This window comes from Prunus mume, linkage group LG1, assembly GCF_029339155.1.
Source record: "Prunus mume cultivar Tortuosa linkage group LG1, ASM2933915v1, whole genome shotgun sequence".
NCBI lineage: Eukaryota > Viridiplantae > Streptophyta > Magnoliopsida > Rosales > Rosaceae > Prunus > Prunus mume.
This window is the reverse complement of record NC_142698.1, coordinates 27,191,480-27,204,486: the sequence shown is the minus strand read 5'-3', so window position 1 is coordinate 27,204,486 and position 13,007 is coordinate 27,191,480. Positions and strand designations below refer to the sequence as shown.

The window sequence follows — 13,007 nt, the reverse complement described above, 5'->3', positions numbered from 1 at the left end:
TTAATGGAGTCGAAACAAGCCAAACCCGGCCTAGTGTGCAACCCTGAAGCCTCTCAGAGAACCCCTGTATTCTATTCTCACACTTTCTCGCTTTTCTCATTTTTATTGTTAAATTTATGATGCCTATTTTTGGTATGTGTAGACCTTATGGTATTTAGGGTTTTGGGGATTTTGCTTTCTATATGACATTTCTATCCTTTAATTCTTTTTTTAAAATATAATTTTTTGAAGGTACCCATATGTAACCGGTACATCTGTGGTGGCTCTGAAGTACAAAGATGGAATTTTGATGGCTGCTGATATGGGAGGTTAGATGCCAATCCAATTTAGATTGTGTTTCAAATTTTAATTATATTTTGACATAAAGGTTAAAGTCCATCGCTTTATGAACAATGCTGATCATCTCTTCTTTTGGAGTTTCAATGCTGTTTACGTTGCAAAAGTTAAGACACCCATGTATGTTCCTTTTCATGTTTCTGTTTAGGTTTGTAACAATATGAAATGATGCATTTACTAATAGGTTCTTATGGGTCTACCCTGCGATACAAGAGTGTGGAACGAATGAAGCCTATTGGAAAGCATTCTCTTCTTGGTGCAAGTGGAGAAATAAGTGACTTTCAAGAGCTATTATGTTATCTTGATGAGCTCAGGTAAGCATTGTTCTCAAGAAAAATTATGTACAAGATACCTTCTCTGATGCTTTCATTGTGATTTTTGCTATGCTTCTTGGTATCATTTGCAACTGGAGTTAAAAAGATTATTCATTTTGAGTTTTATGGTTGTAGCCTATATGACAACATGTGGGATGATGGCAACTCTTTGGGACCTAAAGAGGTCCACAACTATTTGACCCGTGTGATGTACAATAGGCGGAACAAGTTCAATCCACTGTGGAACTCTCTTATCCTTGGTGGAGTGAAAAAAGGACAGAAGTACCTTGGCATGGTAGGCCTCATATAATCCTTCCCTTAACGCGTTGTAGCATGCGGTGTGCAATTAGGAAAGCTGATTATTTATTTATTTATTTATTCAAGAATAAAGTTTCTGAATGAGCTGACTTAGTTACTTGTCATATTCTTTTATCCCTACCCAGGCTAGCATGATTGGTGTAAATTTTGAGGACAATCATGTAGCTACAGGATTTGGAAATCACCTTGCACGGCCTATTCTTCGTGATGAATGGCATGAGAACTTGACTTTTGAAGAGGGTGTAAAGCTACTGGAGAAATGCATGCGTGTCCTTCTGTATCGTGATTGCTCTGCTGTCAACAAGCTTCAGGTATAGTAATTAATTAATCTTATTTACTCTATTTTCTGTCATCCTATAATAATAACAGTGCTATAAGCTATCGATTCCATAATATTAAGGCTTGTAAGAAATGATGATTTGACTAGCAATGACTGAGGGCCTTCTTATCTATCCGTCTTTTTATTTTTTTTGATCTGCCATATAATTCACCTATCTGTTATCTTTAATCGTCTTCAACATTTATAAACCTTTTTAAATATGAAACCTGGTAAATCTTTTTAAATATATTTGAAGTGTTTTGTTTTTCTATGTTTGTAACTTCTCTCTCTCTCTCTCTCTCTCTCTCTCATACACATGTTCAAGTAGGTTTTCACTAAACTTTTGTCAATCTTGATCTTACTAGTTTGTCATGTAAGAAACTCTCATGAGCCTGATAAGTATTGTAATTCCCTTTCACCGGTGAAGTGCTACTTATTTACTGGACTATTAATTGGGCTTTAGCTCCGGAAAGTGTTTAAAGTGGAGACAGAGGAAAGGGAAGGAAAAGCTAATGAACATAATTGCATGGTTTTGATTTCAATTTGCTGTCGGAATATTTTTCTATTTCTACCCAACAAGTTTTCTAACATCTGTTCTGTATATATTTTATGCAAATCAGAAATCACATTGTACAATGAGTTGCTTGGTAGAATTTACTCATCGTTTCTATTGGTCATACTTATAAAAGGAAGGATTTAGGTGATGATGGGTCATTTAAGAGGGAAATTGTTTTCGATCTTTGGATGTGCTTAATGCTAGATATTGTGTGGTTATGAACATCACATGATTTTAAACACCACCTTCGTCTCTGAAGAGGTGCTGAAGGTTTGTGGCATATGTTTGTGGATTTAGTTTGGTGTGAAACAATTTCCTCCGTTTTGCCTCCTTTGCTAGTAAAGTGAAAACACTTATTTCTAGAAAGTTCTATTAGTAAAGTGATATTGCACATTTGCACACATCAGATAACTGCAATGAGATATTATTTTTGTTTTTAAAAGTGAAACTAATAGTTTGGAATTGGTATAGTAGTTGCAAGGCCAAAAAGGAAAATCGAACAATCAGTGTTTAAGGATCTTGATAATTATTTGTGCATTGTAAGGGTGGAGTGTATTGTTTTGCTTGAACATGGATTGACACTTCCTTGTAAGATGACACACTTTAAACTTTGAAATTGCAGATTTCCAAAATCACTGAAGAAGGTGTAACCATCTCTCAGCCCTACTCTTTGAAGACTTTCTGGGGTTTCTCTGCTTTCGAAAATCCAACATTGGGTGCTGAAGGATCATGGTAGTTGAATAGAGGCATGGCTTCTGAACATGAAACTGCCAACTAGGAGTTAAGTTGAACTTTAATGTGTTTCTACAGTTATTGGAACCAAGAATTTGTAACAATGTTGACTCGAATATAGCTGGTTGGCTTTTGAGAAACGTTTTAGCTATAATACCCATCGTTTAATTAAATTTGGTGTTGCAGCATCCAACGAGTATGAACTTATTGTAGTGACACTTAAAGCAATGTCTATTTTCCTTTGAATCATTTGGCCGGTATGTGGTTTGAAGATCATATAATTGGTTGCGGAATGCATACATGCATACATTTTATATATATATATATATATATATATATATGCAATAATAGGAATAGGAATTCTATCTGGCATCTGATTTTCTTTGTTTTCATACAAAATAGTGGTCTTTTTCTAGAATTTTTGGGATCCTGGGGACATTAAGAGGATATCATGGATTGTTGTTAAGCAGGAGAAATGAGTTCTTGTTTGTTCTACACGGTTATTGAAGCTACACAGTGCTTCTTTGTGGCAGGAATTTGTTTTTTTAAGTTGAGCTAGGAGGGGATGGTTTTAATCAGTCTTAGTCTGACAATTGGAAAGTTTCTTTAGATTATAAAATATTTTTGGAGCCGTCAGATGTGAAATGTATGACCTAAATTCTTTGTGACGAGACAATTATATGTGCTCTCAGATGGAAGGCAAAACTGTCAGAAGCTTGAAACACTTGACCAAAATTGTTCACGTCCTGGGTTATTGTCGAAGAAAATTAGCGTTTTACAGGAACAGATTATTATTGCTTCAACATCTTAACGCAAACAGTATCATTTTGATGGATAATGTCTAATATAAAACAGTGTCTCGATTGAACATATATTGAAAGTTTATAGCGTGGTAATGGAACACTGTCACGTGGTATGACTAATCTATGTACTTAAGTGAGTGACAAAAGTTTTACTTTAGGGTATAGTATTTACTTTAGGGTATAGTATTATAACTGATTTATGTGTTAAATATGGATGAATCTTGGCTAAGCATACATAGAAGCAAAAACAGAACATTACCTGGATCTAGCTTTCTGGTATGCCCGACTCATTTGAATCTTAAACCAACAAATTAACAATCAAAATGAATTTTAGGTAAAAACACTTCATTTCCAAGAGAGTACATGTAATTTTTACAATAATTTGGATGAGTTATCAACTATCAAGGAATATTTTATATGAGATGACATTCTTTATTGTTATGGAAACAAAAAACAAACAAACAAAATAAAATAGAAACATCGGTAACCAAGTTTTATGCAGCTAGTTGATTAGATGCTTGTAAGCTTGGAAGTGTGGGCTCCTTCTTATGCTTTTCTTGGGGGAAAATATCAAGCCATGAAAGTCTAAGCTTGGCACAGAAGAAACCGAGAGAACTTGCACCAGAGACATATATGAGCTGAAAATGCAGGCATTTTGCACCTGCAAAACAAAGAGTAAACAGCAAACTGTAAGGATGAGAACAAAATGAAAAATACTACTCTTCCGAAGTGTACTAAGTTTGCTGTGCTCTTAGTATTTTGCTAAGACAAAGAAAATTGAACCCCATTTTCATCAAAACTAAAACTTCTGGTTGCCATTGTTTGCCGCGGTAGTGGTTTTCATGCATATGCAAGGTTTCCTATGCAGAAGAGATGGCGCTGGCGTCCCAGTGCCCCCCAACAGGGTCATGACCAACGACGGCGCCATCTCTCCTGCGTAGCGAACCTCTCAATGCTTTACTCTCCTTCCATCTATGATTTGATTTTGCTCTACGAAAGAGGTATTTTGTAGTAACCCATCATGGCTTTGAATATTCTGTGTGCTTATCCAGACTGTCTCCGGCCATATATATATATTTCCACGAAGTAAAGACTCAGCCACAAGCATATATCAGCCCCAATAAACCAGTACACAAAATTTACATGTTACATATATTTTCATGGAACTAATAATTATAAGAAAATAAAATTCCATTTAATTATGAGGTCATTTGCGGAACGTCAGCCGTACCATATATAAGACAGGAGCTAAAAGGAGACCTATGCTAGCTAGTGTCGGGGGTATCTTGTCAGCTCGGCAAACCCACTAAGTTATAATCAAATCATTCAGCTTAAAGACAGAGCAACCTGAACCACAAACACAAAAAGCAGCAATTGATGCATGGAGTTAAAAACTCTCTCTCAATCACTTCACGAGAGAAATGCTAAGCTGGTCATCAAGTAGACTGATAAAGATTTACAAGGCATCAACAGTTATGTAATTGGAAGCATCAGGCTCACCAAATTCCTGTTCATTTAGGTAGTGTCACTTGATTGTTATAAATATGGGAGAATATCTGAAAGTGAAGGATGCTATGCGAGCATCGACATGTCTTCTAATGATCTGAATCGTCCTCGTTGTTTAGTCAGTTGATTACCAACAAAATAATTTTCTTTTAATACATGTTGTATTATCGATTTAGTTAATATTTCACAAGGAAAACCTTAAGAAGCGACCTAAAAAATAGGCGACTACAAGCATTGAGTTGCACTATTGAGTGGACACATTATGTAGAATCCAGTTCAATGGTTTAAGAAGGAAAAGGGCACAATCATGTCTCAGCCTCTCATGTACTCACTCTTCAAGGGTGCCCTTTATTCAATGAATGGCATATGCAGGTCTCATTCGTTCATTGAATTCTCCTCAGGATCCATCCATATTGTTATATACTTTTTTTGGTTATATTGGGAGGAAAGACGAACCCCACCACCACTGTGGTGGACCCATTGGCATATTGTTATATACTTCATTTTAGGTGAAAGTGTGACTTTGCTACCGATTGTGTACGGTTCCCTCCTCTTGGTAACTGAACAGGAAGGGCAAGCCCCACCACACCCAAAATAGAGAGAGAAGGGGCTAGGGATAATGTTGGGTTTGATCCAAAAAAGAGGAATATAGTTTGTTGAGGACTTTTCTAAACATTCGAACTCAATGATTGAAATTAAAGGTAAATTAGCACCTTTCCTCATGACTTCATGCGAAGAGGTAAACCTATATACTTGCAATCACACCTCATTTTGCAAATCAACAACGAAGTCGGAACGAACAAGATTGAAGATCTTAAATTTGTACAATCAAAGATTGGAATCGTACTAGACAATCATTAGACCCAAAAACTTACTTTGTGAACTTGTAGAATGTTGTAGCTGCTTGGCTTTTTTTGTTGTTGCTGACTTTTCATTGCAGATCACTCATCAACTTGTTTCATTTATGATGATGCAGACCCATGAGAAGCTTTCGACCTCGCAGGTTTAAATATCTCATTATACATGCAATAAATAATAGAGCATCCGTGACCACTCTTTGGCCATTCTTCTGGTGCTAGCCTCCCTTAGTGGTTGGCCACAAAAATATGTACGGCAGCAGTGGCGAAGTCAGGATTTACATGTGTGTGGGGGCCTCTTACAAATTATAAAAAATCAAAAATTCGAACTCATAATACATACAAAAAATAGTGTATATATATCACATATATCAAGAATTATATTGCTTATTGGTTGTAATTATAATTGTTCTCAACAAAGGGATAGATAAATACATTCAAAGCAAGAAAAGTTGCAAGAGATAGACAAAGAGTAGCGATTTAACAAATATCTTTAAAGCTTTTTTCCCCATTAAACCCAATAGAAAGAAAAAAATCAAAATTTCCCAAATTAAAAACAACCTTAGGCCCCTTTATGCATTCATATCATACATGAAAAAATATTGACTAAGTATGAAAAATGGTTTTTCGGAATAATCATTTTCTCAAGATAATTTTTGGCGGCTTTTATTCCTTACACATGAAATAAGAAAACTTGATTTTATGGGACTTTAGTATGAAGTATATATTGACTTAATGAGCCATCATTTTTAGCCAAAATCGTATTTTACACTAAAACCGATTTTTCATATTTTGATTTGGTGGGAATTTTATTTTCTAGTATTTTTATTTGAATCCAAATAGGGGACACTTCCTTATTTACATTGTAAACTTAAGTAAATTGAGTAATATAAAAATAAATTAAAGTCAAAATGGAAATAAGGTAATTTGTACACCTGGAGTGCATCACCCCTAAGCTGAGCAAGGGCGCAATTTGAACTCCCTCCTTGTGCCTTAATAAGTCTGCCATAATACATATGGGTACATATCAAAACGTAAAGTCTTTGAAATAATATACATATACAAATACATAACAGTATATTACTTTTAAAATATAAAAAAATTTGAGTGGGGGCTCGAGACCACACTGGTCCCAGTGTGGCTCCACCCCTGCGGCATAAGACATTCCACTACTATAATTTGTACACACAAAACATATACATATTTATCAATGTGTATCTACACTACACCTGGCTGTATCTATCATGATCATGCTGCTACTCCTAATAAGTATAATTCTATATCAACGAGACAGGTTTTAAATATGAAAATCCTTTCAACATTGATAAGAAAAATATAACTAAATTAAGAGTAATGAAATTATGAAATGGAATTATTATAAACTTTCAAACGAGGAATGAGATTGTTGCTATTTCTTTGCACTTGTATCCCTCGTATTTATGTTTGGAAATCAAGAAATTAGTACAAACTGAAACCCCTTTGAATCTAATTCCAGTTTAAACCAATACAACCAGCTAGGCTTCAATTTGATTCACAAATTTGTAGACATCCGCTTTAGAAGTTTTTGAGAAAGAAGCTGACAAAGCTAATAAGAGTACTAGTCGAAAAGGGAAGAAATTTTGAATATAAGCGATAATCAAAGGAGAATAAATTTTAATTAATGTACTAGCCTTTTCGGCTAACGGTCTCTATGCCTGATCTATGAATGCAATATATCGCTGATTTAAAAAAAAAAAATAGAACAAGAAAAAAAAAAATTTCATTTTAGCATTTCCAAAATAGGAGTTTTCATTCTCATCCTCTAGGGACCAAGATTCATTCCGCAAACGAAATGAGGCCCTTAAGACTCCATTTGGTTCACAGAACGAATTTGAGAGAAAATCACTTTCCATGTCATTTTCCATTGGGACATGGAGATTCTTTTCTCATGTTTGGTAATCCTGCGAAAGTAATCAAGAAATATCACTTTATTTCCTTTCACATGTTTGGTTTGTGTAGGAATGTAAAAAAAGTTTGTTTAATTTTTCAATTATACCCATATAAAATCAAATAAAAAAAGAACACATTCAATGCTATATTGTAATTCTAAATTGTTAATGGGGACAATATGGTCATGAAAAATCTGTATTTAATGTTGGCTCATTTTCCCAAACTTTCTTATGAGGAGGAAAACAAAATTCAAGGGAGAGGAGGGCTTCACTTTCTCTCATACTTTCAAATATGCAAGGCAACGATGTCCCATGAATGGACTTACCAAATATGGAAAAACAATTGATTTCCTATCCCCAAGCCTCCATCTTCGTCCCCGCTCTCCATCCTCGCCCTTGTCCTCGAACCCAGAGGCAGATTAACTTAGGGTTAAATATTTATTTATTTATTTAAATATAAACATATATATTTTCGGGTCGGGTTCGGGAATGGAGATGCCAATACCATCCCCTCCCCATACCCATTGGGGATTTTTCAAGTTCGGGATCTTCGTACTTGATATCCGTCTGGCCGAAATCTCCCGTTAGGGTCGGGGACCCAACGAGGACCCTCCCCGTAGGGATTTTTGCCATCCCTATTTCCCATGAACCAAACGGGCCTAAGAGGTTGCAAGCTAAACTCATGGAGTCAGAAATTAGTTTTTTCTGTTTTTTTTTCCAATAGAAATTAGTTGACATCACCAAAACCTATGGGCTTTCCCGCCAAGTTCTCATTCTACCAGAACGGAACCCATCCTTCTGAATCATTGGTCGTGCCTGATGGTGAGGCTGAATTTGAGATCAAGCCCTTTGTTTTTCTTCACCTTCTTCATTGTCTTCAACACCAACCCAGATCAAGCAACCAGGGCACTTGGCCCCTATCTTGCTAATAAACCCAACTAGTCGCTTATCCACCCCAACAAATCCACTCTCACATTCTCACCTCTGGTTCTCCTCCATCACTCCATTTCAACTGCCCATCTTCTCCTCTTCAACACTTTGCTTCGTTGCTATTCCTTTGGCCCCTTCCCTCGTGAAGCTTTCACTTTCTACAAACACCACCAACATTTTTCCCTTTCCTTCGACTCCTTCACCTACTCCTTTCTTCTCCAATTACCTTAAAATCCAACAACCCAGGTACCCAAATCCATGCCCTCACTCACAAACTCGGTTTCCATTTCCATGTCTATGTTCAAACTGCCTTGCTTAATATGTATGTTGCTTGTGGCTCTTTGCTCCTTGCTCTCCACGTGTTCTACGAAATGCCCGATTGGAATTCTGTCACTTGGAATTTCGTGATAATTGGTTTGGCCAAACGGGGTGAGCTTAAATTGGCTCGGTCTCTCTACTGTTGTGTCCTGTACTGCTATTATTGATGCCTACTCCTGAAAGAATCAGCCCCATGAAGCTGTTGCTTTGTTTCGAAGAATGATTGTTGAAGATTGCGTTGAGTCTACTGAGGTTACACTTCTGGCCGTATTTCCAGCTGTTTCGGTTCTAGGGCTCTTAAATTTACCAATCACTTCATGCTTACGGTGTGAAGAGAGGATTTAATGCATCTGACATACGTGTCACCAATTCCCTTTTGGATTCTTATGCAAAATGTGGCTGCATAGAGAGTGCATTGAAATTATATGAGGAGATATCTGTTGAGAGGAAGAATTTGGTGTCATGTACATCTATAATCTCTGGGTTTGCAATGCGTGCGATGGGGAAAGAAGCTGTCGAGTATTTTAATAGTATGGAGCAAGTTGGTCTCAAATCAAATCAAGTGACGCTCTTGAGTATTTTCAATGCTTGTAGTCATGGAGGATTAATTGATGAGGGGCTGAACTTCTTTGGGAAGGTGGTCGACGAGTATGAAATTGCACTAGATATCAAGCACTATGGGTGCTTAATAGATATGCTAGGGAGGGCAGGGAGATTAGAAGAAGCAGAAAATATGGCTTTGGAGATTCCTTCCAATATCGTTAATGTTGTGATCTGGAGGACCCTGTTGGGTGCTTGTAGCTTTCATGGTAATGTGGAAATGGGTGAGAGGGTGACAAAGAAGATACTGGAGATGGAGAGAGGATATGGAGGGGACTACGTGCTTATGTCCAACATCTTTGCTGGGGTTGGAAGGTGCAGCGATGCCTAGAGAATGAGAAGCTTGCTGGATGAGAGGAATGCCTTCAAACTTCCAGGGCATAGTTTGGTCTAACTGGTGTTGAAGATGGGCAACTATGGTTGAGAGAGATTATGAATGTTGCTGGTGATTGCTAGATAATCACAAGTTCGAGAAAACAGGCCAATATCCGAAAAACAAGCTATTAATGTATTTGAGCGTTTGGGAATTTATCCTCAAGTTGAGCGGTGGTGTGATATCCTCAGACAATGGTTTTCTTCGGTTTTGCTTATTCCCTTACTTGGCAAGATTGAAACCAGTTATGTTCAGGTTCGTCTTCACCACTTCCACCTCCTAAGTCATCTTCTTTGTCTTCTTATGTTTAACAGGAGCTACGGTTGGTAAAAGAGCGTTATGTTTCAACTGCAGAACCAAAATCTGATGGCACGATGAATAGTAGTAATGCATGCTTCTGTATACAGACTATAGTGCATTCCACCAATACTAAATATGTATAAAAATCATAAATTTATAGGTAATCCAAGCACCTGCCAAGCTTGGGATGAAAATAACAATTGGAAGTGATTTACTAACTACTAGAACTACTACAGTGTCCTCAATTACAGGACTAAGGAATGCCAGCCAACATTAACTTTTGATGAAGACAGACTTAGGCATCAATTACGAGCTACTCTCGTCCAGGTTATTGATGCTTTGTCCCGTAAGTTGCTCTACTTATGAACATATTTCTTTTAAAACTTTTCTTGAATTATTTTAGCAAAAGGTATTTGCTGATGTTTTAATGCGATGCTTCTCATCAAATGCAGCCAAGCTGCCTCAAGCCAATCCAGAACAAACCCCACAGCAGAATCCATTGGTCCCCATTATTCAGGAGTGTGTGGTTGCCATCACTGAACACCAAGGCTTCATGCATTGATGAAGGGAGAGTTGGTTTCTTGATTTTTCACTTTGTACCTTAAGCGGGCATCTGATGCAGTCTTAGGGTTATGAATAAGGATCGAAAGAAGACCATTTAAGAAATTAGGATTTCACTATTTTGGATCACTCCTAGAGATAGAAAGAAGACCACACTTTCCATGAGTTATCCTTCGCCTCCGTAATCTAATGTAAACTCTGTTTCTTCCTGGGGAGTTTCACAGAGCTTGCTGAAGGACCCTATTTGAAGAATTATGAATACCTTGGAAGTGGAGAAGTATATGATAAAAAGCACAGTTGGACTCTTGAGCTGCCAACTGATGCTCACCTGCTCTTGTATTTGTTCTGTGATTTCCTGGAGCAGTCGAAGTGGATGCTGCATGTGGTGGATCCTGATCCTCTGCCAGAGCTCGTTCGAGCAAAAATCCTCCTATTCTTGGGTTAGGATCTTTTCTTCCTGATATGAGTACTGTTCAAAGCTTGTTTCATGATGCTTTGTGGATGTTGGATTATTCTGCCTCCTTCAGATTGACTTGGATGGGATAATTTAGAAGAAATGTTTTGGATTTTGACAATATGAATAGGATAGCTAACCTCTGAAAACACTAATTTGCAACTTAGATTACTAGTAAAACGTAATATTTTTGAGTTTGGAATAATTGATCAATCCAGTCCTTATAATACTCTCTTGGAAATAAAATAGTTTGGATTCGGCTATGCAAAGTGGCCCAATTGAGTGGCTTGTGAGTTTGGCCTTTGGGTCAATGGTTAATGAAGATAAATAACTTTTGGTCACTGAGCTTTTCATGAAAATTCAAGGGTCACTGAGAATTTTTTTTTAGCCAAATTAGTCACTGTGTTTCCCAAAGTTTACAATTTATAGACATTTCATTATCTCCTTCCCAAGATTTCCCCCAATTTGTTAAACCCTAATAGTACAATATATCATAACTTGTGGAGTTAGAGGAAGAAGACTGAAGGTGCTTCCTTAAAAAAAACAAAAACAAAAACAAAAACAAAAACTATCCTTAACTGAAGATAACAAAATGTCTATAAATTGCAAACATTGGAAAACACGGTTACCAATTTGACTAAATTTTTTACTGAGTGACCAAATTGAATTTTCATGTAAAATCCAGTTACTAAAAAAGTATTTAACTCTATATTTAATTAATCAAAAGATGGGCCTTGGGCTCTGTAATTTAAATTAAATCCGATGCATTAATTAATTAATTGAATTATTTTTAAAATTCAAATATCAGATAATGTTTTTGTTTGATTGGGTTTGTCTTTATTTGATACCTGTTGGAACATATATCAACTAGAGTTGGCATTCGTGTCGTTTTTTCAGTGTTCGTGTCAACCCGCTTTTCTTAACTGGTTGAAACGACAAGATAAGAAAATGGGTTGAAAAAGTCAAACACGAACATGACCTGTTACAATTCGCGAATCACACGACACGACACAATAATCCGTTAAGAATTAAAAAATAAATATATAAAAAAACAGAAATTTTAAACAATTAAAAAATTAACTAGTGCAAAAAAAAAAACAACAACAACAATAACAACAACACAGTCCATAGACGAGTTCAAAGGTGAGATTGGAGATGCCCTGTGAGTGGCCCTCAAAAGTTTGGGCAGCGGAGATAGTGGGAGTGGAGGAGGAAGAGTAATCGGAGAAGGTGAGGGAGGGAGACAGAAGGGGGATGTGGCTGGGATGGCTCATGGTGGTTGGGTGGTGTGGTGGCTGCTTAAGACTCTCAAGTTGAGAGAAGAAGAAAGCTCAAAGGTTGCTGGGTTTTGAAGAGAGAGAGAGAGAGAGAGAGAGAGAGAGAGAGAGAGAGAGAGATGGAGTACTGAGAGAATCGGGGGAATGTGGGAGGAAGAGATAAAAGAGATGAAAGAGGAGAAGGAAAAAAAAATAATTAAAAAAAAGATAAATGTACAAAATGCCCCTGAGCTTAACGGGTATTCGCAAATTGACACGACACGACACGATATCTTAATGGGTAGCTAACGGGTCAACACGATATCAACACGACACGATAACTCAAACCCACATGTTGAATTTTTCGTGCGAATTTGTGTCGTGTTAGCGGGTCGTACAATATTGCCACCTTTAGTATCAGCCACTATATTGGGCTCAATGATTTAAATTAAACCCGATTAGTTAATTAATTATTTAAAATTCAAATATCAAATAATGTTTTTGTCTGATTGGGTTTGTCCTTATTTGATACCTGTTCCAACATGT

The 13,007-nt window shown here is 36.8% G+C and overlaps 1 protein-coding gene and 1 pseudogene across 3 annotated transcripts; both read left to right on the top strand.

Moving 5' to 3' along the window:
* Nucleotides 1-2,824, top strand: LOC148921485 (proteasome subunit beta type-4-like). 2 transcript variants are annotated; one of them, XM_089051342.1, is made up of 6 exons: nt 1-107; nt 232-308; nt 521-650; nt 786-945; nt 1,094-1,279; nt 2,466-2,824. In XM_089051342.1, exons 1-6 carry the CDS (start codon nt 4-6, stop codon nt 2,577-2,579), a joined length of 771 nt encoding a protein of 256 aa, XP_088907468.1. In that variant the 5' UTR covers nt 1-3; the 3' UTR covers nt 2,580-2,824. The 2 variants fall into 2 exon arrangements, with proteins under 2 accessions (XP_088907468.1, XP_088907462.1); XM_089051336.1 differs by lacking the exons at nt 1-107; nt 232-308 and adding an exon at nt 316-457 and having other exon boundaries at nt 550-650.
* A 5,683-nt stretch (nt 2,825-8,507) lies between these two features.
* Nucleotides 8,508-11,546, top strand: LOC148921484 (pentatricopeptide repeat-containing protein At1g09220, mitochondrial pseudogene; annotated as a pseudogene). The gene is made up of 3 exons (XR_016124935.1): nt 8,508-10,145; nt 10,245-10,536; nt 10,643-11,546. The product of XR_016124935.1 is annotated as a pentatricopeptide repeat-containing protein At1g09220, mitochondrial pseudogene (transcript).
* Nucleotides 11,547-13,007: the final 1,461 nt, after the last annotated feature.